The sequence below is a fragment of the Caenorhabditis remanei genome, chromosome II, assembly GCF_010183535.1.
Source record: "Caenorhabditis remanei strain PX506 chromosome II, whole genome shotgun sequence".
In the NCBI taxonomy this organism is placed as follows: domain Eukaryota; kingdom Metazoa; phylum Nematoda; class Chromadorea; order Rhabditida; family Rhabditidae; genus Caenorhabditis; species Caenorhabditis remanei.
Window position 1 is genome coordinate 789,144 of NC_071329.1, and position 21,156 is coordinate 810,299.

At 37.3% G+C, this 21,156-nt stretch overlaps 5 protein-coding genes across 5 annotated transcripts; 1 reads left to right on the top strand and 4 right to left on the bottom strand.

The window, feature by feature from the left end:
• Positions 1-45: 45 nt before the first annotated feature.
• On the bottom strand, positions 46-3,355 carry GCK72_003781 (uncharacterized protein; the record flags this gene model as incomplete). The annotated part of the gene is made up of 5 exons (XM_053724236.1): positions 46-346; positions 391-665; positions 709-1,003; positions 2,980-3,165; positions 3,216-3,355. 5 exons carry the CDS (start codon positions 3,353-3,355, stop codon positions 46-48), a joined length of 1,197 nt encoding a protein of 398 aa, XP_053588430.1.
• Positions 3,356-3,779: 424 nt separating this feature from the next.
• Positions 3,780-5,572, bottom strand: GCK72_003782 (uncharacterized protein; the record flags this gene model as incomplete). The annotated part of the gene is made up of 5 exons (XM_053724237.1): positions 3,780-4,119; positions 4,165-4,439; positions 4,844-5,138; positions 5,199-5,381; positions 5,433-5,572. 5 exons carry the CDS (start codon positions 5,570-5,572, stop codon positions 3,780-3,782), a joined length of 1,233 nt encoding a protein of 410 aa, XP_053588431.1.
• Positions 5,573-6,011: 439 nt separating this feature from the next.
• Positions 6,012-7,525, bottom strand: GCK72_003783 (uncharacterized protein; the record flags this gene model as incomplete). Its single annotated transcript, XM_003108474.2, has 5 exons — positions 6,012-6,309; positions 6,355-6,629; positions 6,675-6,969; positions 7,138-7,335; positions 7,386-7,525. 5 exons carry the CDS (start codon positions 7,523-7,525, stop codon positions 6,012-6,014), a joined length of 1,206 nt encoding a protein of 401 aa, XP_003108522.2.
• Positions 7,526-13,374: 5,849 nt separating this feature from the next.
• GCK72_003784 (uncharacterized protein) lies at positions 13,375-15,818 on the top strand (the record flags this gene model as incomplete). Its single annotated transcript, XM_053724238.1, has 5 exons — positions 13,375-13,514; positions 13,566-13,739; positions 13,799-14,090; positions 14,136-14,407; positions 15,509-15,818. 5 exons carry the CDS (start codon positions 13,375-13,377, stop codon positions 15,816-15,818), a joined length of 1,188 nt encoding a protein of 395 aa, XP_053588432.1.
• A 2,672-nt stretch (positions 15,819-18,490) lies between these two features.
• On the bottom strand, positions 18,491-19,824 carry GCK72_003785 (uncharacterized protein; the record flags this gene model as incomplete). Its single annotated transcript, XM_053724239.1, has 5 exons — positions 18,491-18,830; positions 18,880-19,157; positions 19,215-19,494; positions 19,556-19,756; positions 19,808-19,824. The coding sequence occupies 5 exons, from the start codon at positions 19,822-19,824 to the stop codon at positions 18,491-18,493; spliced, it is 1,116 nt and encodes a 371-aa protein (XP_053588433.1).
• Between the last annotated feature and the right edge of the window lie 1,332 nt (positions 19,825-21,156).

A 21,156-nucleotide genomic window follows, 5' to 3' on the forward strand; every position in this document is an offset into this window, starting at 1 on the left:
AATGCATAAAACATAAAAAACGTACAAGAATAAGAATACAAGTTATCAAATAGTAGCTCTTCCATCTCGATAAACCACTCCCAACTTATGAATCTTTCTTTCCAATTTCTGGATTTGATCCCTGTATTCTCTCTGTTTCGTAACATCTCTTGTCTCCTCGAATTCCTTTTCCAATGTTTTCTTCTTCTCCAACAGTTCCATGATCTCATAAACGTTTTTGAATTTTTCCTCGATATTTCCATATCTGACAGCATTATCATAAGGTTTCCATGCAGACAGTACCACAGCATTTAATGTATAGTCAATAAACAATAGCTTGTGGGCTCGCGAAGTGGACTTGGCAAGTCTGGAAATGTCCGGAAGTTAAATTAGAATAATTTTTAAACTTACGTGAAGTATCCACTGTTAGGAGGATTCTCGTCAACCTCCAACACAACCAATTCGTTGAAAAGTCCTTCCAACTGAATAATTTCCATCGCTCTGATCTTCATCCATAAGAACATATCATCTGGACAATTGATCCAAATGTCAATGAAGTGTCTCACTTCTTCCGAAGTGAGTTTAGTTTTGCCCAATGTCACATTTTCCACACCTCTGATGTTCAGCATGTCACTCAAAGTGACCCATCGAGCATCATCGTAATCATTGGTTCGAAATTTGAAGACCTAGAATAAAGGACTTAAATTTGAAACAGCTGCCTTAACTCACATTCTCATGCTTGAAATCCAATGGCATATCAGAATTGAAAATTTGAAATTCTTTACGACGATCCGCCATATTCAAAAAGAAGGTTACGATCTCTGCATTGAATACACATCCATCCAATGTGATTTTGTTCCAAGCTGTTTTGAACGTGTTGTTCGAGAATATCTTTTCGAGAATAACTAAACTTGGAGTTACTTTTGTGAGTTGAATTCCGACACCCTTGATATTGATAACATGAGAAAGCCTGATGATAGCTAGAGCTGTGTTTAGAATTGGCGTCCTTTTTTTGTACTGTAGCCTGAAACAAGACGTCCAGTTCATTTAATCAGGTTTCAGAGTTGATCCCTAAAATTTTACAAGTCGCGATGCCGCCATCGGCACACATTCGTATCAGAAAGGCATCACAATTTCGATCATGTTGATTGTGAATGTCGACAAGATACTAAATCTCTTTGTACCAGTCGGTTCACGTCGCCTAACGGCGACTAAACCTCCTTCTCAACACCACCCTTCTAGGTGTTACAGCGCCTGCGGCGCTTCTCACATGGTTCAAGCAATCGGGGTATCAGAATTCTCTTTCTCTTCTGGTCCTATAACTTTTCTTCGATCGTTGGTAATTTTTATTAGCTGAGCAACCCGTTCCAGAGAGAACAATTAAAACACTCCTACTTTTCTGATAAGATTTCGACAAATTACTGTAGAAGAACAGGAACTTGGTAACTCTATTTTCCCCTCATCAAAAGGCAGGTGATCCTCTAAATATAAAGTTTCAACTTTTGATTGATCGGTGGCGATGCCGCCACCCTCCTCTGAATATGGCAAATATGGCAAACTAAGGCCATATTTAAACAAATTCTTATTCTAGAATTTGCTTCTTTTTTGAAGGTAACCGAGCTACGACAAAGTTCCTCATTCAGAAATCACGGGTCTCAGAATTAACTGTACTAAATACAGGGAATGTGTTCTTTGCCTGACTGAGAAACCCCTCACCAAAAGAGAATTTCCTTTTCACATCTTCAAAAGATGCGTTTAAAGTAGTCTTTTCAAGATTTTGACTTATCAGCGGCGATGCCGCCTCCTTCCCCCCAAATTCGTTCAAGATTTTGTTTCATATACACGGAAATCTTCTTTTAGTTTAATTTGATCCAAAACGTTCTGCTTGAACTGTTCGGCGGCGATGCCGCCTCTCTTTTCTGGAATACTTTGAAACTAAAACTATTTCACATATTTCTAAGTTCAAAAGTTAAAGAAGCTCCTTATTCAGTCTATTTTGATTTCAATCCTTTTCATTCGTACCTGAGTGCTTCACAAAAATTCTCAAAATTCTTAAAGAAAACAAAACTCTTGATTCCCCTAAATATCTCACTCTTAACATGTCTACCTACTAAGTTCCTGGTCGTTTTCTTTTATTTTCTCTATTGTGATTGCGTTGGTGGCTTTTGGTCCATCATCTCGAATAAAAACTAACTAAATAAAAAAAACAAAGAAAAAAATTTTGAGTTTTTAAACGATCGGCGACAATGCCGCATGACTTCCCCATGAAGATTCGGACGAAAGGTTTATTGTTAACTACTATCAGTTTCTGACTCGGTGTTTGTAGGATTGTGAATTTTTAAACACCGTCAAAGTTGGACCTCAATCATCCATTATGACAGAATTGTAGCGGTGTGTACAGAGTCAACAGAAAGATAGCTACTCCACCCTTTTGTTCTAAAATCTCGACCATAATTACAACTTTCATATACTGACTGTCTATGCTCTTATCAAAACAAAAAAACCAAAAAACTTTTCGGACCTGGCAGGAACGAACTCACTACCTCATGGGTGAGAGTCATCTGCGTAGACCTCTACACCAAATACGCGCGGCCGCGGCGCTCTCGAGAATGCTGTCAAGAAACACCGAGTCAGTAGTTTTGAGCTTTCAACCACCCTGTCGGGACACACCTTTTCTGAACGCTTTCTACTGATGAAATCGACATCGTCTCCAGAAGACGTCAAATTTGATATTTTTGAAAAAAGAAAAGTTCGGGCATCATCTAAGGGAAATTTCCAATCTATCTATGTAGGTTTCATAAAAATCGGTCCACTACGGAGGGAGTTATGACATGCAACAAATAAACAGACACACGGATCTGTTGAATATTATTAGTAAAGATTTGCATCGCGGTCAAAAAACAAGCATAATTAAAATACGATCAGTATGCCGGTTCAAATATTTGAAACTTTTGACACAAACACTAATATGTGAACCTTAGATCATTTTTAGCGACTTACCAGTAATATCCTCCTTCTCCTTTGTACTTATACCCTTGCTCGTTACAGCATATTTCAAAACCTGTCACTCCCCACAGTGTTATAAACGAATCGCTTTCATGGAAAACTATTTCAGGGTAATAATATTGTTTTTTGATTAATTTCACATCGGCTTTCATCCGTTTCGAAGTGAGACTCAATGCAAATCTAAATCAGTTAATTAGTTATACTAATTAAGTCAGGAGTATTCAAATTACCGTTCAGCTGGATCCATTAGTTGTATTATCAACATTCTGACAATAATTGGTAGTTTTTTAAACTTGAATTCTTTTCTTATCAAGAATTTCGGATCAAACAGAATCTGATGGCAATACTTCAAAGCAAGTGTGCTAAGCATATTGAAATACAGGAAAATAGGTAAGATCTAATCAATAATTGGGAGAGACGTGGAAGGGTTGCTGAGTGTCTGTGTAATGAAAGGTCTCTCGTAATGAGGCAATACCATCTGTCTCCACGTCACCGAGGAAATAAGGACTTAGGCAAACACGCAGAGAACGTCGGTCACATTACCATTCAGAGGCTACGGCTGACTAGGGAAGGGTACCCCGAGACGCAGTGGAGTTATTAGATTTGACTCGGAAAGTGTCAGCATTCAAAGAAATGGTAGTTCATTTTGTTAAGATAGTTTCATAACGAAAAGAAATACACAATTCAATTTAAAACATTTTAAAAAGAAACATTCTTCAAATAAAGAAATGATAAACATGCAATAACAAATGCATAAAACATCAAAAAACGTACAAGAATAAGAATACAAGTTATCAAAAAGTAGCTCTTCCATCTCGATAAAATACTCCCAACTCATGAATCTTTCTTTCCAATTCCTGGATTTGATCTCTGTATCCTCTCCGTTTCGCAACATCTTTTATCTCCTCCAACTCCTTTTCCAATGTTCTCTTTTTTTCCAGCAGTACCAGGATCTCATAAACATTTTTGAACATTTCTTCATTTTCATCTCTGCGGCTATTCTTTTTGAATTTTTCCTCGATATTTCCATCTCTGTCAGCATTATCATAAGGTTTCCATGCAGACAGTACCGCAGCATTTAATTTATAGTGAATAAACAAGAGCTTGTAGGGTCGCGAAGTGGGCTTGGCAAGTCTGGAAATGTCCGGAAGTTAAATTAGAATAATTTTTTAAACTTACGTGAAGTATCCAATGTTAGGAGGATTCATGTCATGCTCCAACACAACCAATTCGTTGAATAGTCCTCCCAACTGAATAATTTCCATCGCTGTGATTCTCATCCATTTGAACATATCTCTTGGACAATTAATCCAACGGGAAATGAAGCGTCTCACATGATTCGAAGTGAGTCTAGTCCTGTACAATGACACATTTTCCACAGCTCTGATGTTCTGCATGTCACTCAAAGTGACCCATCGAGCATCAAAGTAACAAATGGTTCCAAATTTGAAAGCCTGGAATATATGTACAGTACAGTGCAAGAAGATACAAACTTTGGATTTATTTAGTTGAAAATGCCCAACTTTGAAAGAGTGTTACGGTTTTAATGATTGTCACACAAAGTAAATTTTTAATGGATCATACAGATCAAAGATAGAGCTTCATTTTTGTAGTTGACAACTTTTTTGTACGGACACTTTCTAGAGAGTTATGGTCATTTTAAGGAGACAACTCAAAAATCACTGTATTTCACTGAAATCGGACTATTTTTGGAGAGAAATTACTTTGCCAAAACGTAACTCTCTAGAGAAAATGCTGTCAACTACAAAAATGAAGATCCACTCTTGGTCTGTATGATTTATATATAAATTATTTTGTGGGACAATCAGTAGTACTCAAACAACTATCCTAAACTCACATTCTCATGTTTGAAATCCAGTGGCATGTCACAATCAAAAATATAAAACTCTTTACGACGATCCGCCATATTCAAAAAGAAATTGACAATCTCCGAATTCAATACAATATCGTGCACTGTGATTTTGTCCCAAGATGATTTGAAAGTGTCATTGGAGAATATCTTTTTGAGACGTATCAAACTTGGAGTCACTTTGGTGAACAACATTTCGAGACCATCCATATTAAAAACATCGGACATTTTGTTGATAGCTAGATCTGTGTTTCCAATTAGTGTCCCTTTATTGTAATGTAGCCTGAAACAAGATGTCTGGTTTTACACTTTTGAAACAATCAAACATTTTTCAGCAACTTACCAGTGATATCCTCCTAATCCCCTTTTATATCCTAGCGAGTTACAGCATATTTCGAAACCTGTGACTCCCCGCAGTTGTATATACGAAGCTCTATTGCGAAAAATTATTTGAAAGTAATAATATTGTTTTTTGATTAATTTCACTTCGGTTTTCATCCGTTTTGAAGTGAGACTCAATGCAAATCTAAATCAGGGAATTAGTTATAGTAATTAAGTCACGAGTGTTCATATTTACCGTTCAGCTGGATCCATTAGTTGTATTATCAACATTCTGACAATAATTGGTAGTTTTTTAAACTTGAATTCTTTTCTTATCGAGAATTTCGGATCGTACAGAATCTGATGGCAATACTTCAAAGAAAGTGTGCTAAGCATAATGAAATACGGAAAAGGAGTAAGAGCAAATCAATAATTGGGAGATATGACGTGGAAGGGTTGCTAAGGGTCTGTGTAATGAAAATCTCCCGTAATGAGGCAATACCATCTGTTTCCACGTCATCAAGACCGAGAAAAGAAAGATTTGGTTGGTTGGCAAACACGTAGAGAACGTCTGCCACGTAACCATTCAGAGGCTATGGCTGACTAGAGATAATACCCCAAGACACACTGAAGTTATGACTCGGAAAGTGTCAGCGTCCAAAAAAAAAGACAGTTCTTTAAAAGAATGTTAAGATAGTTTCATCTTGGAAGAATATACTCGATTCGATTTGAAACACTTCAAAAGGAACACTCTTCAAATACAAAATTAAACATGCAATAATAAAAACACAGTAACAGCAGAACGACAGAAAACAAAAAGAACAGGTACAAGTTATTAAATAGTAGCTCTTCCATCTAGATAAACCACTCCCAACTCATGAATCCTTCTTTTCGATTCCTGGATTCGATTGCTCAATTCTCTCCATTTAGTTGCATCAGTTGTCTCTTCAAATTCTTTTTCCAATGTTTTCTTCTTCTCCAACAGTTCCATGATCTCATAAACGTTTTTAAACTCTTTAACGAGATTTCCATATTTGACTATTTCAGAAGGTTCCCTTGCAGTCAGTACCACATAATTGGCTTCATGGTAAATAAATAACAGCTTGAAGTCTCGTGTAGTGGATTTGGCAAGTCTGGAAACGTACGAAAGTGAAATTTAAGTTAATTTTGAGACTTACGTGAAGTATATCATGCTCCGAGGACTGTCATGATACTCCAACACAATCAATTCGTTGAATAGTCCACCCAACTGAATAGTTTCCATCGCTATGATACTCATATACGAGAACATATCATCTGGACAATTGATCCAATAGGAAATGAAGTGTCTCACATGATTCGAAGTGAGTGTGGTTCTGGCAAATGTCACATTTTCCACATATCTGATTTTCAGTATGTCATTCAAAGTGACCCATCGTGCATCACCGTAATCATTGGATCCAAATTTGAAAGCCTAGAATAGAGAACTTTCAATTCGAAACAATTACCAAAAACTCACATTCTTATGCTTGAAATCCAATGGCATGTCAGAATGGCAAATTTGAAATTCTTTAAAGGGATCCGCCATATTCAAAAAGAAGTTGACAATCTCGGAATTGAACTCGATTCCATCCAATGTGATTTTGTTCCAAGATGACTTGAAAGCGTCATTGGAGAACAGCTTATTGACAAACACCAAACTTGGAGTTTTTCCAGTGAATCGAATTCCGAGACCATCCATATTAAAAATATTAGACATTTTGTTGATAGCGATGGCTGTGTTTCTAATGAGTGTCCCTTTCCTGTATTGTAGCCTGAAAAAAACACTGTCCGGTTGATTTAGTCAGGTTCCAGAGTTAATCCCTAGAACATTATTGAAAAAAACAAGCATGATTCAAATACGATCAGAATGGGTGTTCAAATATTTGAAACTTTTGAAAAATACAGAAGTATGTGAAACGCAATCAATTTCAGCGGCTTACCAGTGATATCCTCCTCTTCTCCTTTTATACCCGAAGCTGTTACAGCATATTTCAAATCCTGACTCTCCATTCAGTCTGATAAGAAATAATTTTCTTGAAAATCTATTCTTTATATAACTTAATTGAAAGTAATAACTATGTTTCTTGATCAATTTCACTTCGATTTCCATCCGTTTTGAAGTGAGACTCAATGCGAATCTAAATCAGGTAATTAGTTACACTAATTAAGTCACCAATATTAAAATTACCGTTCAGCTGGATCCATTAGTTGTATTATCAACATTCTGACAATAATTGGCAGTTTTTTAAACTTGAATTCTTTTCTTATCAAGAATTTCGGATCGTACAGAATCTGATGGCAATACTTCAAAGCAAGAGTGCTAAACATAATGAAATACGAAAAAGAAATGAGAGAAAATCAATAATTGGGAGAGATGTCGAAGGGTTGCTGAGGGTCTGTCGATCGTAATGAGGCAATACCATCTGCCACCACGTCATTCTTTGACGAAACGACAGAAGATAGAATTAGTGGATTGGCAAACACATACAGGTGAACGGAGAACATTCGCAAGGTGCCTCCAGTACACATTTTTTGTTCGCATTTAGCTTTTTGTAGTGTTCTATTTAAAAACGATAACATCGGTGGAATTTTCAGACTTGCGAAATCTCCTTCATGTGCATATCATCCACTAGCAGTCAGCTATGCTTTCAATCTTGTTATACTATCTGCCTGAAATCCATGAGGCCTTTTTTGTGGGCACCGTGTCCTATTCAAGAGCCAAAAATTTTTGAAAAATCAATTTTAATGATAACATTGGTACATGCATATAAAATTACATCCGAAAGTATTATGGGTATAAGAACAAATAGACAGACAGGAGGACAGAACCGTATGAATGATATAATAAAATACAGCAGCTGCCTCGTGAGGAGGAAAAACATCATATTTTTTATACATAGTAGATTCTGATAATTTAGAAAATTCTAAGAAACCTTTGTTATTGACGCATATGCTGCAATTCGCTCAAAACGCCAAAATTCCCGTTTCTAGACTAGAAATGAGCCTAGGTAGAACAAATATCCAAGAGGTTGTGTTCGGAATATAAATAGAAAAACTAAGGAAATAACCTGAAAACTGAGGAAACGAGGAATTTAGGAAAAAATATTGTCCAAAAGGACTACACTGAAAAACTGTTCCACAAGAGCTTATTGGGAGTCAGGAGGATAGGAATTGTGACGTTTGAAACGATTTTTAACAAATGCGGCAATAATAAAGGTTTTTTAGAATTGTCCGAAATACCTGAATCGGTGATAAAAAAATACCGTAAAACCTGTAATAGAGGCCCATCTAGCGGTTCTTATAAGTCGGTTCTCAAAGGAAATATCAAAAAGTTGCTAGCTGACAAAATATAGCTTGATATTCATAGAATATTTTTTCAGTTGTAGACATTTTCATATCTCTGAAGACAGCCGAGATAGGATGCTCCAAACTCGGTGCGCCTCTATTACAGGTTTTACGGTATTGTCCTCTTTTTTAATTATTCAGGTAACGGTAGGTAGTCCACGATCATAATACACTCCTTTTTTCTGAAGTTCCATATTTATCTCCAGGATTTCTTTAGTGTCATTCAGTTCATGTGTTAGTGATTTTTTCCTTTCTAGCATCTTCAAAATATGAAACTCGGGAGCAAACTGATATTCTTCACTATCCCTTGTCTTCAATTTTCCATTAATAGAGATGGCATTCATATAAATAGTTTCCCGATTCCAATTCAAATGAAGCAGTTGTTTTGTTCGAAATTCCGGTGATTTTACTGCTCTGAAAAAAATCTCAAAAATTATTTTTCGACAGTATAAAACATGAACTTACATTAGCCAACACCAACATCCCTTTCGAATTACTCTCAGAACAACGAGATCATTGAATAATTCATTCAGTTTAAGTGGTACTCCTTGCGCTCTATCTATATGAAACATTGTGAACAAATCATTTTCTGAATTCACCCAATGCATGAGGAACTTGTTGATATCAGTAGGACTCAAATTGTTCTTTCCGAGTGTTATAATATAATTGTCCTTGATTGAAAGGAGATGTTTAATAATAGTTTATTCATCTTTTGTGAGAGAAAAAAAAGAACCGGGCGAAAATTATAAGAACATACAACAAGAAGGGGTGAATAAATATGTAAGATGAACTATAGGACCCGCAAAGAGTCCAGCGCTCAAATTTTAGGATAAATGGTCTGTAATGGCAGCTGGCGGAGTCGAGACGCAAAAGTTGGTTCGGTTACGGTTTTAGGGAAGTAGGGTACGATTTTATCCCAGGTCGAAAAGTGTTTATGTAGGAATGAATTGTTTTTCTTACCGCAAAGAACTATTCTATATGGGAACCGGGGGGAATGCGCGGGTTTTACATATAAGGCAAGATTTGGGAAATGACACTGGTGGGTTACAATTTTAAAGTAAGTTTTGAGAATTAGAATGATGCGTCTATGGTACATGGACATTTGGGATGAGATTTCTAAGCGTCGCTCATAAGGGGAAAGATGTGCATTGGATGAGGTGGGTTGAAAGGATATGTTACATCTGTGGAATACTTTCCGAGAGAAGAAACGGAGGGGAGATTCAAGTTGAGATGTACTGAGAGAGTTTGAAGGGTGAAATAGTTCGCAAGCGTATTCGAGTGTTGGACGAATGAAGGAATTAAAGAGCTTGAAGTAGAACTTTATATTGTTTGAACGGAAGCTATTCAATATTCTTCTGCAATTGAATTTAGCGCTGTTTACTATTTTTGCAATGTGAGCTTCAAACTTTAAATCACAATCGACAAGAAGACCAAGATCTCTAGCAGCATTGGCAGACGCTAGTTTAGCGTTCCCAATGAAATAATCTTTATGGGGGTTGCTTACACCAAGGTGCAAGACAACAGTTTTATTTTCCGCTAGTTGAAGTTTCCACTGATCGCACCAGTCAGAGATAACGTTGAGTGTTTCCTGGAGACTGGCGGGGTTTTCGCTGTAGATCTTAAGATCATCAGCAAATGCGATGGAATACACATCTGATGGAAGGGACTGAATCAGATCATTGATATAAATCAAGAACAGGAATGGACCCGTTACAGTACCTTGAAGAACACCAGAGACGTTATTAAAACTATTATCTGAAATGTAGTCGTCTATTTTGACTCGAGATTCGCGGTTGGACAAAAAGGATCTGAACCAATCGCAAAGCGATGAGTCAAGGCCAAAATGCATTAATTTGAATAACAGAAGATCATGAGGAACCGAATCGAATGCTTTTCGGAAATCGGTTAGAATGACGTCCATAAATGCTTTCGGTTTCGAAAGAGTTAGGTGGTACTGAGAGGTGGCATCGATGAGGGCCAGTGGGCATGATCTATTGCTTAGGAATCCGTACTGTTTCTTGGACAGCTGAGCATCGAGTTCTGATTTAATTGGTTTCAGGATTAATCTCTCAAATAATCTGGCTAGAGGATGTGTAAGAGAGATGGGTCTGAAGTTAGAAGGATCTAGAATGCTGCCCAGGATCTAGAATGCTGCCCCGTTCAAGATGGATCCAGCGAGAATCGCAATAATGTATGTCAGTGAATTTAAAAAGCTGAAGTGTTTTTTGCATACTTGCAAACCGGGCCGAATCGGGCCGACACGGGCCGGCTCGTAACTCGCTCAAAACGCAATATTATGAACTGAAAAATATACCAAAATGTAGATCTCAGCGAGTTCTATGTCCGTGATCTCCTACGGGTCAGATGGCTATTCGTTGATATGTCGCGGGTCGGGAAAAAGTGCCAAAAAACCCGAAAATGGTCAAAAAAGCCATTCTAGCCCGGCCCGCGACATATTAACGAATAGCCATCCGGCCCTGAGCAGGTCACGGACGTAAAACTCGTCGAGATCTTCATTTTGGTATATTTTTCAGCTCATAATATTGCGTTTTCGAGCGAGTTACAAGCCGGCCCGGTTTGCAAGTATGGTTTTTTTTTGTAGTGATTGTCGCGAATTAGTTGAAAAACTTACATTTGGATGATTATAATCTTCTGGAATTTCTCCTTCCTGAATATGTAAGTCTTGATCCGCCTGTATATTTTCCATCAAATAATCCATTTCTTTTGTGGTGCACTTAACACCAAACACGTGCAATGCTTTGAAATTTTTGAATTCCGGAGCTTCAATCACTTCTTTAACTGTTGTATTCTTGTTGGTCATGTCATAGGTAATACCAAATTTGCCACATATGAAAAGATTCTGAATCTTAGTGAAAACTTTTTTTATGTTCTGCAGAGTTGGAGAGTTAGAGGTCAACCTGCAAATATTTACAGAACTATTCAGGTATAAGCCTAATGACTTCTCTTACCAAGATTTCATAGCTTGTCTAGTTATTTCTTCTTCTTCTTCATCGTATTTTAAATTGTAATCAATTTTGAATTTGTTACGAAGATGTAGGAATTTTCATCAATGAAAGTGAGCATGCAGAATCCAAGCGAAACCCGAGCGATCTTAACAATTGATTCGGTTTTTTTTTAAGTCATAGCCAATTTTATTCTGAAAATGAGAATTCGAATACATATTGAGACGATCGAGATTATGGTCGATGTAACAATGAATATAAAACTCACATTTCACCAAGGCTCATAAGTCGAACCACTTTAATTAGTGGAAGGGTGGGCAGCTTTTGCAGGGAGAAAGTAAATGCTTCATTGGTTTCCATTTTTTCAAAAAACTTGTACGCCTGAAATATTAAAAAGAGACTGAGGAGGAAAAACTTGACAATAACGTAAAGAATAGGATTCCTGGAGTTGAAAAAGGAAAACTGTGATTAAACTTTCTTTTGTTAGGCTTCCGGCATTTTCAGTGGAAATAAGTAACAACAAAATACCAAATATCACTCAATGTGATACTAACCGACTTCGAAAACCTATTTTACACTCTCAAACTTACTACTAAAGTCTAAAGGAGCAGAATTGGATATATACAACTTCCAAAAAATGCTACAAAGTCTCCAGGTTTTGAACAATAAATGGTAGATTTTGGAGAGTGAACTCACAAGGGAATTATATGACGGACCGAGTTGAACTTTCTCTATAAATTTGATCGTAGATAATTTGGACCTTGAGGATTCGAAAACTGCAATGAAAATCTACTAAATTCTCAAGTGAACCGAATTATGACTCGTGAAACGTTTCGTTAGACTATTCGGAGAGCGCTGAGCGTCACAAGAATCAATATATTTCTGTGGTAAAGAGGTGTCCAATGAAAACGAATGCTGGGGGGACTCAATCGAGGAGAGACACGTCTGCACAGACAAAGAACCCTCGTAATGAGGCCTTAGATAAATACAGATGACACAGCCGTAGTGGAAGAGATAAAAGTGGTCCGTAAAAACGCCAGAGTTGCATGGAAGTGAAAACTTTCTTATCCGGAAGTACAGTGCTGTGCAAAAATATAGTTTTTGAGCAGTCCTTTTAAAATAAGCATAACTCTCTAGGGAGTGTCCGTACAAAAAAGTTGTCAACTACAAAAATGAAGGTCCACTTTTGATCTATATGATCCATTAAAGATCTACTGATTATGAATATTAGAATTACTATGGTACACTCTCAAAGTTAGACTATTTTAACTAAAAACGGCCAAAGTCCATATATTTTTTGACAGGTACTGTAATACAGCTCTACAACTTGAAACCCGATGCAAATTTTAGGTGATCGATGACAAATGTTGGTCGCTGAACGCCATAGTACGATGTGTTGGTCTCGTTGCGACTACCGTACTTTCAAAACTTTTTTGGGTAAAGTACGGTAGAGAGCCGGCGTAAATCGGAATTCCGCAACGAAATTGTGTATGTCGGCTCTGTTATTATCATTGTTTTTCGAAATTTGGCACAAATGTAGTTTTAAATAAACTTAGTCTTATACACTTTACCGTTTACCGATATCTCTCCTCGACAATCTTTTAGCTGGGTTCTTAAATTTGCCCTCAAGCTATGCCCCCACACCTTGTCTCCGGGCTGAACCGGTTAGCCACCGGCGTAATATGTGTCTAAACGGACCTCTTTTTCTCTTTCATTACGGTTAGGTCATTTGTATTTACCCTCATTACGTAGCATTTTTGTCTGTGCAGACGTCTCTCGAGTCCCCTTCTGCAGTAGGCACCCCTTTCCTTCCACATCTCTCCCATTTATTGAATTGCTCTTATAGTTACTTCTTTTCCGTATTTCATTATGATTAGCACACTTGCTTTGAAGTCTTGTAATCAGAATCTGTACAATCAGAAATTTTTGATAAGAAAAGAATTCAAGTTTAAAAAACTACCAGTCATTGTCAGAATGTTGATAATACAACTAATGGATCCAGCTGAACGGTAAATTTAAATATTGGTGACTTAATTAGTATGACTAATTACCTGATTTAGATTCGTACTGAGTTTCACTTCGAAACGAATGGAAATTGAATTGATGTTGGCTAGACGTCAATCTTATGAGCCCGTGTTGAATTTTTATGATGGGTACTCGTTGATCGAACTGGAGGAAGATAACGGATTGAATATCAGATGCTGTGGAGAAGAACTCAAAATTGATGAGATGAGGTTAGTTTTACTGTTTTTTTTTCTGAAAATTTTTTTCTTATACGTGCTCTTTTTGTCAGATTATACTCCAAACATGGGACAATTGTCGAGAACACTGCCGAAGCATTTCACCGTCTTCAGAATACTACGAAATGCAGGAAAATTCATTTTGTTCTGCATGTTGCACGAATCGAGCTATCATTTCTCGTGGAGCTATTCTCAAATTTTGAGTTAGAGAGCTGGTCCAAACTTTCGTTAGTTGGAAGGGAGATTGAGGCGGAAAGTGTGAATTTTGTTTTGAATACGCCGACTTTCGATAAGCATTTCTGGTTTTTGAATGCTAATATGCCAGTGGATTTCAGACATGTTAATGTGAGTTTCAACAACCAATTAACCAATTCAATTAACTAATTGCAGGCATTCAAATTTCGAAGCAATGACTATGAAGACGCTAGATGGGTTCGGATGGAGGATTTACTGGAAATGAAAAATGTTGAAAATGTGTCATTGAACAAGACTATATTCACTTCGAGTGATATTCAAAACTACATAACCCACTGGATAAATAGTGAAAACGATTTGTTTGAATATATGCACATAGGAACTGATAGGGATATCGAATTGGGTGGAGTGTTGGATGACTTGGTGGTATTGGAACATCTCAACGAACCGGGTTCTATATTCTTTGTGTAAGTTTTTTAAAAGATGTTTTCACAGTAGTCTGGTGAAGAAACGTTGCAAATTTATAATTTATAATTTATAATTTCTAGAAGAGTTTCTCCATGCGGTTGTGTAGTCCTCTTACAAAGGAGGTCTTCGGAGACGCCACTTTCAAACATACTTGTCAAGGGCCGGGCCGGGCTTTTTTTTCAAAACGTCAGGCCCGGCCCGGGCCGGGCCGGCCCGTCAGGCCCGTCTTTTTGGAGGCAATTTTTTTTTTCAATTTTTTTTCAAATTTTTTTTTCAAATTTGATTAAGGTGTACTGAGATGAACTCAGACTTTTCTCATAGAATAATATGAGTGTCTTTTTGTCAATTTTTCCGCCTGAAAAATTGAAAATTGAAAAAAAAATTGAAAATTTTTCTCAAAAATTTCATATCCCTGACAAGACGGGCCTGACGGGCCGGCCCGGCCCGGCCCGGGCCGAAGATTTCCAGGCCCGGCCCGGCCCGGCCCGCCGGGCCGGGCCGGGCCGGGCTTTTTACGGGCCGGGCCGGCCCGTCATTTGACAAGTATGCTTTCAAACGGTCTATAAATTTGGCTATAAGTATTCTCGATGACGAGGAGTCCATTTCTGCAGTCCAAACCTGCTAAATGTCTCTGCGAGCCGAGTTATGAGCTCTAAAACTTTTCAAATGATTGAGCCGTTTTATATGGAATTCCAAATCAGCCTCATATACGCCAAGCACGGTTCCATTTGTGTTCCCCAGCGGTTCACCTGTGCTTGTACGTTGCAAAAACGAGAATATCTTCCGGCTACTACGAGTCAATAAGGAATTCCATATGAAAAAGCTTGACAATATATAAAGTTTGAAAGCTCACAACTCGACTCACAAAAATATTCAGCAAGTTTTGACTTCAGAAATGGCTTTCCCGTAGTTGAAAATACATATAACCGAATTGACGGTTGAAAGTGGCGTCTCCAAAGACTTCCCTTGTTAGACAAAATTTTTTCTCAATTTTTCGTTTTCTTGAAGGCGCATCAGTCATGATATTTTAATATCATAACTTTTTGGTAAATTTTTGTTATTATTTTTATATTTGGAAAATATATAATTGGAATTTTCAGACTTGCCAAGTGTCCCTCACGTGCATATCCTCTACTAGCAATCAGCTGTGCTTTCAATCTCGTGGTATTATCTGCATGGAGACAAGAAGAAGTATTTAACAGTAGATATGGAGAAGGCTTCCAGATGTATGAGAATACTTATAAGAAATTGGAAGTTCTGGAGAAAAAGAACACATTGGAAAGGAAAATGGAATTAGAGGAAACTGACAGTGCTGAGCGGAAGAAAATGAGCAAGGAACTTGAAGTGCTGAACGAGAAGATTTCGCGTCTTGGAGTGTATTTTCATAATGGAAGGGCTGTTACTAATTGAATATTCTGTTTTCACTTATATTGCTTTTTCAGCCTGATCTTGTAATTTGTATTAATCCCTGAAACAAATACATATTATCCAACTATTTTTCGCTTATTGTGAGGCTTTTTGAGCATATTCATAAACATCTTGATGAGCAAAACCAAAAATTTTTCTACCTTAAACCTCTGAACGTTCGATTCTACCAGCTATTTCGCTTAAAGAATTTCCGGCAAAATTTGAAAATTTTGAATCTCCCGCTAAAATTTGAAATTTTTCATTTTCAGCCAAAACTGCAAATGTAGTAGTTACAGTAATCTTACAGTAGTATGACACCCGGGAACGCGGATAATCCATTTCCACACTTGTTTCAAAAGTTGTATCTCTTATGCAGTTCTGTTCGCATAAACATTTTTTGTTCAATAAAATTCAATTTATGGGCGAAATGTTGTTAAATTTCAATAAAATTAACAAAAAAACAAAGTTTATAGATAAATTTGAACAGAGATCAAAAATCAAAAAGTGTCAGCATTCTAAAGAAATGACAGTTCCATGAAGGTCCATGAAGGTGAGATGGGTTCATATTGAAAGGAAATACTCAATTCGATTAGAACCCGTTAATAGTGTGCGAAACTGAAAATTGAATCAAATGATACTTATGTTGAAAATGATGCTTATGTTGAAAATGACCAGAGGGTGCTACGGTATCTGCCATATTCAAAAAGAAGTTGGCGATCTCTGAATTGAAGTCGATGCCATCCAATTTGATTTTGTCCCAAGATGATTCAAACGTGTCATTGGAGAACAGCTTATTGACAAATACCACAGTTGGAGTTGCTTCAGTGAAATGAATTCTGAGACCATCCATAAAAAAAATTGGGAAGTTTGTTGAGAGCTAGAGTTGGGTTTCCAATGAGTGTGCCTTTTTTGTATTTTAGTCTAAAAAAAGATATCCGGTTGACATATTCGGGTTTCAGAGTTAATCCCTAAATAAAACAAGTCGCGACGCCGCCGTTGCCTCATAGTAAATCAAGTGATTAGTTATACTAATTTAATCACGAGTATTCAAACTACCGTCCAACTGGATTCATTAGTTGAGACAATACCATCTGTTCACCAAAACCGAGAAAAGAAGAATTTATGCAAACACGCAGAGAACGTCTGCAACACATGTGCAGCAACTAGGATAAGACAATATACTCACAACAGTTGCCGGTGGCAAGGTACCCCCGTAACCCTGTAGTTATCTGAGTCATCACAATAAATACGCAACGACACTCAGCCAAAGGCTCACGCGCCTACCGTAACCTCAGCGCGTCAGTTCACGTGGACACGTGTACTCCACGTGGCAAAAATAGTTTCTGAGGTCGGTTGGCTTTCAGAGTTAGTTCTAGTTTTAGCTTTGGTGTTTTGACTTTTGTTTTGTAAGTTTTACGCTCTCTTATTATAATTTCTTGCAATAAAGTAAATTTATTGTAATGCACCTATTCACGAAGAAAAAGTGCGAATTAAAATGCCACTTTTTGCATTTTAATGCTATTCACCAATGCACTTTATGTGCATTAAAAACACTTTAATTCGCATTAAAATGCTAATTAAAATGCACATCGCGGCGAGATATCTCAATTAATATGCATGCGCCTTTAATAAAAATCCGTAAATCCACACAAGTCTTAAAGGTGCATGCACTTTAATTAGGATATCTCGCCGCGATGTGCATTTTAATTAGCATTTTGATGCGAATTAAAGTGTTTTTTATGCACATTGAAGTGCATTGGTGAATAGAATTAAAATGCAAAAAGTGGCATTTTAATTCGCACTTTTTTTCGTGAACAGGTGCATAAGAAACTGTGTTAATTGTCGTCTTATTTTATCCGGAACCTATCACCCCGTATTTATACGCGGGCAACTCAACACTACCCGCTGCTATCCAGCAGCATCTACAGTAACGTCCAAAGTTATATCACATTTTGCCTTTTCAGTTGAAAATGCCAAACTTTGAGAGTGTGGTATAGTCAAACAATTCAACCCACAAACTAATTTTATTATGGATCAACCAGTAGAGGTAGGTTTTTGTAGTTGACAACTGTTTCTAGGGACACTACCATAAAAGTTACAGATTCTCATGATGAATAGCTCCAAAATTTCGCTAATATGCACTGACATTAGACAAGGAATAGCTTTGACTATCTGTATCTTTCATGGTAGACTCTCTACAAAAAAGTTGTCAACTACAAAAATAATGTCCTATTTTTTTGCTCTATCCAATCCATACCGAAAAAAAATCGTCGGACAATCAGGTGACACCGAACTAAACTATCGAAGTTGACTATTTTCCACTAAAAACGGTCAAAGTTGATAACGTTTTGAGGGTACGTATTTTAGTTACTAAGACTCATGATTTTATTCAGTTTTTCTTATTTTCATACCTACATTTTCTTTGGATTCATTAAAAAAATAATTTTCCCCCGTTTATTGGAAAAAAATAAATATTTTTTAGAAACAACACAAAAGTCATATGCTCATACTTAAATTTATTTATTGTAGGTTGTAGTTGTACTCAACGGTTGAAAATAAATTTAATTTAATTTAAAAACCATCTTAGATGCAATTAAATATATCAACGGAGGCAGCTGCCCAATTTCAGCAGCGTCAGAGAAGCACAGAAGCAACATTTCCGCAACACATCTGCCTCAGGCCAGCACTCTGACTGATGCATCAACACCGCGTAGAACAGGCCAGCCGTTATTAAATTCCACTCCTCTCAATTGAAGTTGATTGTTTCTGTCATCAATCTTTTTTATGAGTTCCTGTTTTTCTGGAGAAAATTCTTCCACTCTCTTCAATTTCAAATTCAAAACTCTTCTCTGTTTCAGCAATTGTAGAACTTTGAACTCTGGAACATACGGTTCATCATCACGATCCCCTTGTTTGGGACGTTCATGAATAGACCAGGTACTCATGTCAATACGCGAATCTGTCCAAACTATACTCATTATTTGCCGATTTCGAGTCTTAGGTGAACTGACTGAGCTGAAACAAACTAGTTTGTTAAGTTGAACGGGGCACACCTTTAACTTACATTAGTCTGCGCCATTTTCCAAACCGATACCCTCTTAATACAGTAATCCCACGAAACAAAACATCGAGAGGAATTGATGGTCCTTTTTCAATATCTATGCTTATAAATTTGAATAATTCATATTCCGAATTCATCCAGTGATGAAGAAATGTGTTGATGTCAGAGATGGTTAAATTGTTCATTCCGAGTGTAATCATAAAGTTGTTCTTAATCGAAAGAAGATGTTCCAGACGGATCCAACGAGCATCGCAATAATGGACATCAGTGAACTTGAAGAGCTGGAATGATGGTGGTTTGTGGTCGGTCTGACAATAAAGAATTATTAGAAAACTAACATTTGGATGATAATAATCTTCTGGAATGACACCCTTAATTATACGCAAATCTTGATCGTCTCTCTCAAATTCCATCACATCATCCAACTGTTTTTTCTTAAAACGTTGCGCACTCAAAAACAGAACCGTAAAGTTTCGAAATTCTGGAATTTTCAGAACCTCCCTTGCATTCTGAGTAGATGGGTTTATTATCAATGTGTACGGGCCACATTGGAACAAATTGTAAATTCGAGTAAATAGTAGACGTGTATTTTCGAGGATTGTCGATGTCTCGGACAGCCTGAATTCCGATTATAAATTCGGAGAAAACGAAGAGGTAGACGTTTTTCTCTTAAGCTCACCAAGGTTTCAAATCCTCCTTTGTCAATTTTGGTGCATTGGGATGATTGAAAGCCTTGGTACAACAGAAAAGTATCACTCTCGGGTAATACAAATTAATAGACGAGAATTCCCCGTCGAGAGAAACCAAACGATGTCTGATTCGAATACAACAGGCTTTTACAATGGACTCCATGTACTTCGAGGTGATTCCAATTTTTACTCTGGAATAAAAAAGACATCATATTTTCACGATATAACAAGAAAACGCTTACATTTCATCAATCTCCATGATTCGATCACATGTTTCATTGCGACAAACGGTAGTTTTCTCAATGGGAAAGTGCTGAGCATCGGTTCCATAACTAGAATCGCTTTCATTTGAAAGGAAGCAAAATCGATAATTGCCACAAAAAGGGACGGGATGGCAACGGGAGGAGACGTGACCTCGGCCGAACACTGATGGTCTCTCTCTCTCTCTGAGCTCTCTTGCTTCTCTCTAAAATTAATCGCTTTCTCTCTCTCTAGCTATCTCAGCGAGGAGAGAGAAGAGCGAATCTCTCGTCTCTCTCGATATTCGATGAGAGCTAGCTAAGATGAGAGAGATCGGGAGCGAAGAGAGGGAGGAGAGAGAAGAGAATCTAGCAGGCTATCTATAAGATGAGCGCGAATACGTCGCTCGTGCGAGAGCTCTCCTCTCTCTCTGCTCCTCTCTCTCTCCTCTCTCTCTCTCTCTCTCTCTCATATATCTCTATCTATCTATTCTACCTCTCTCTCTCTATCTCTCTCTCTCTCTATCTCTCTCTCTCTCTCTCTCTCTCCTCCTTTATTCTACTACTCGTAAGGCAAAGAGTGTCTCCTTGGTGCATAATTAAAAGACCATAGACAGAGGCGTCCAGAAGAAATTACATGTTTTACCTACAGAAGTGTTCATCACTGTCGAAGGTAGTCTGATTCTATTTGAGTATTCAGATCAGCGAGTCGGAATCAAAAAAAAACTAACCCAAATGTTTAGGCTAGAGAACTTAAACACATTTATTTATTAAATTAAAAATGAGGCGGATATATTACATTTAATAATAATAACAGCAAAAGAAAGAGGAAACGATTTGACTGGAATATTGAAGAGATATAAGAAAATCAAACATATCAGACAGCGAGACTATCTGAGGACAGGCCATCCATTTTCATATTCCACTCCTTTCAATTGAAGTTGATTGTTTATCTTGTCAATCTTTTTAGTGAGTTCCTTTTTTTCTTGAGAATCCCCTCTCATACTCTTCAATTTCTCTCTAACTTACATAAGTCTGCGCCATTTTCCAAACCGATACCCTCTTAATACAGTAATCCCACAGAACAGAACATCGAAAGGAATTGATGGTCCTTTTTCAATATCTATGCTTATAAATTTGAATAATTCATATTCCGAATTCATCCAGTGCAGTGTGTAAGTATCGATATGACTTTCTCGATACTAGCCTATTTCGAGAAATTATGGAGAAATTTCTCCGGAAAAATTTCTCGAAAATTCGCGAGAAAATTATCGATACTTTCTCGAGAAGTTTTGAGTGATTTCTCGATACTTTCTCGATACTTACGAGACGTTTCGATACTTTTCCCGGGA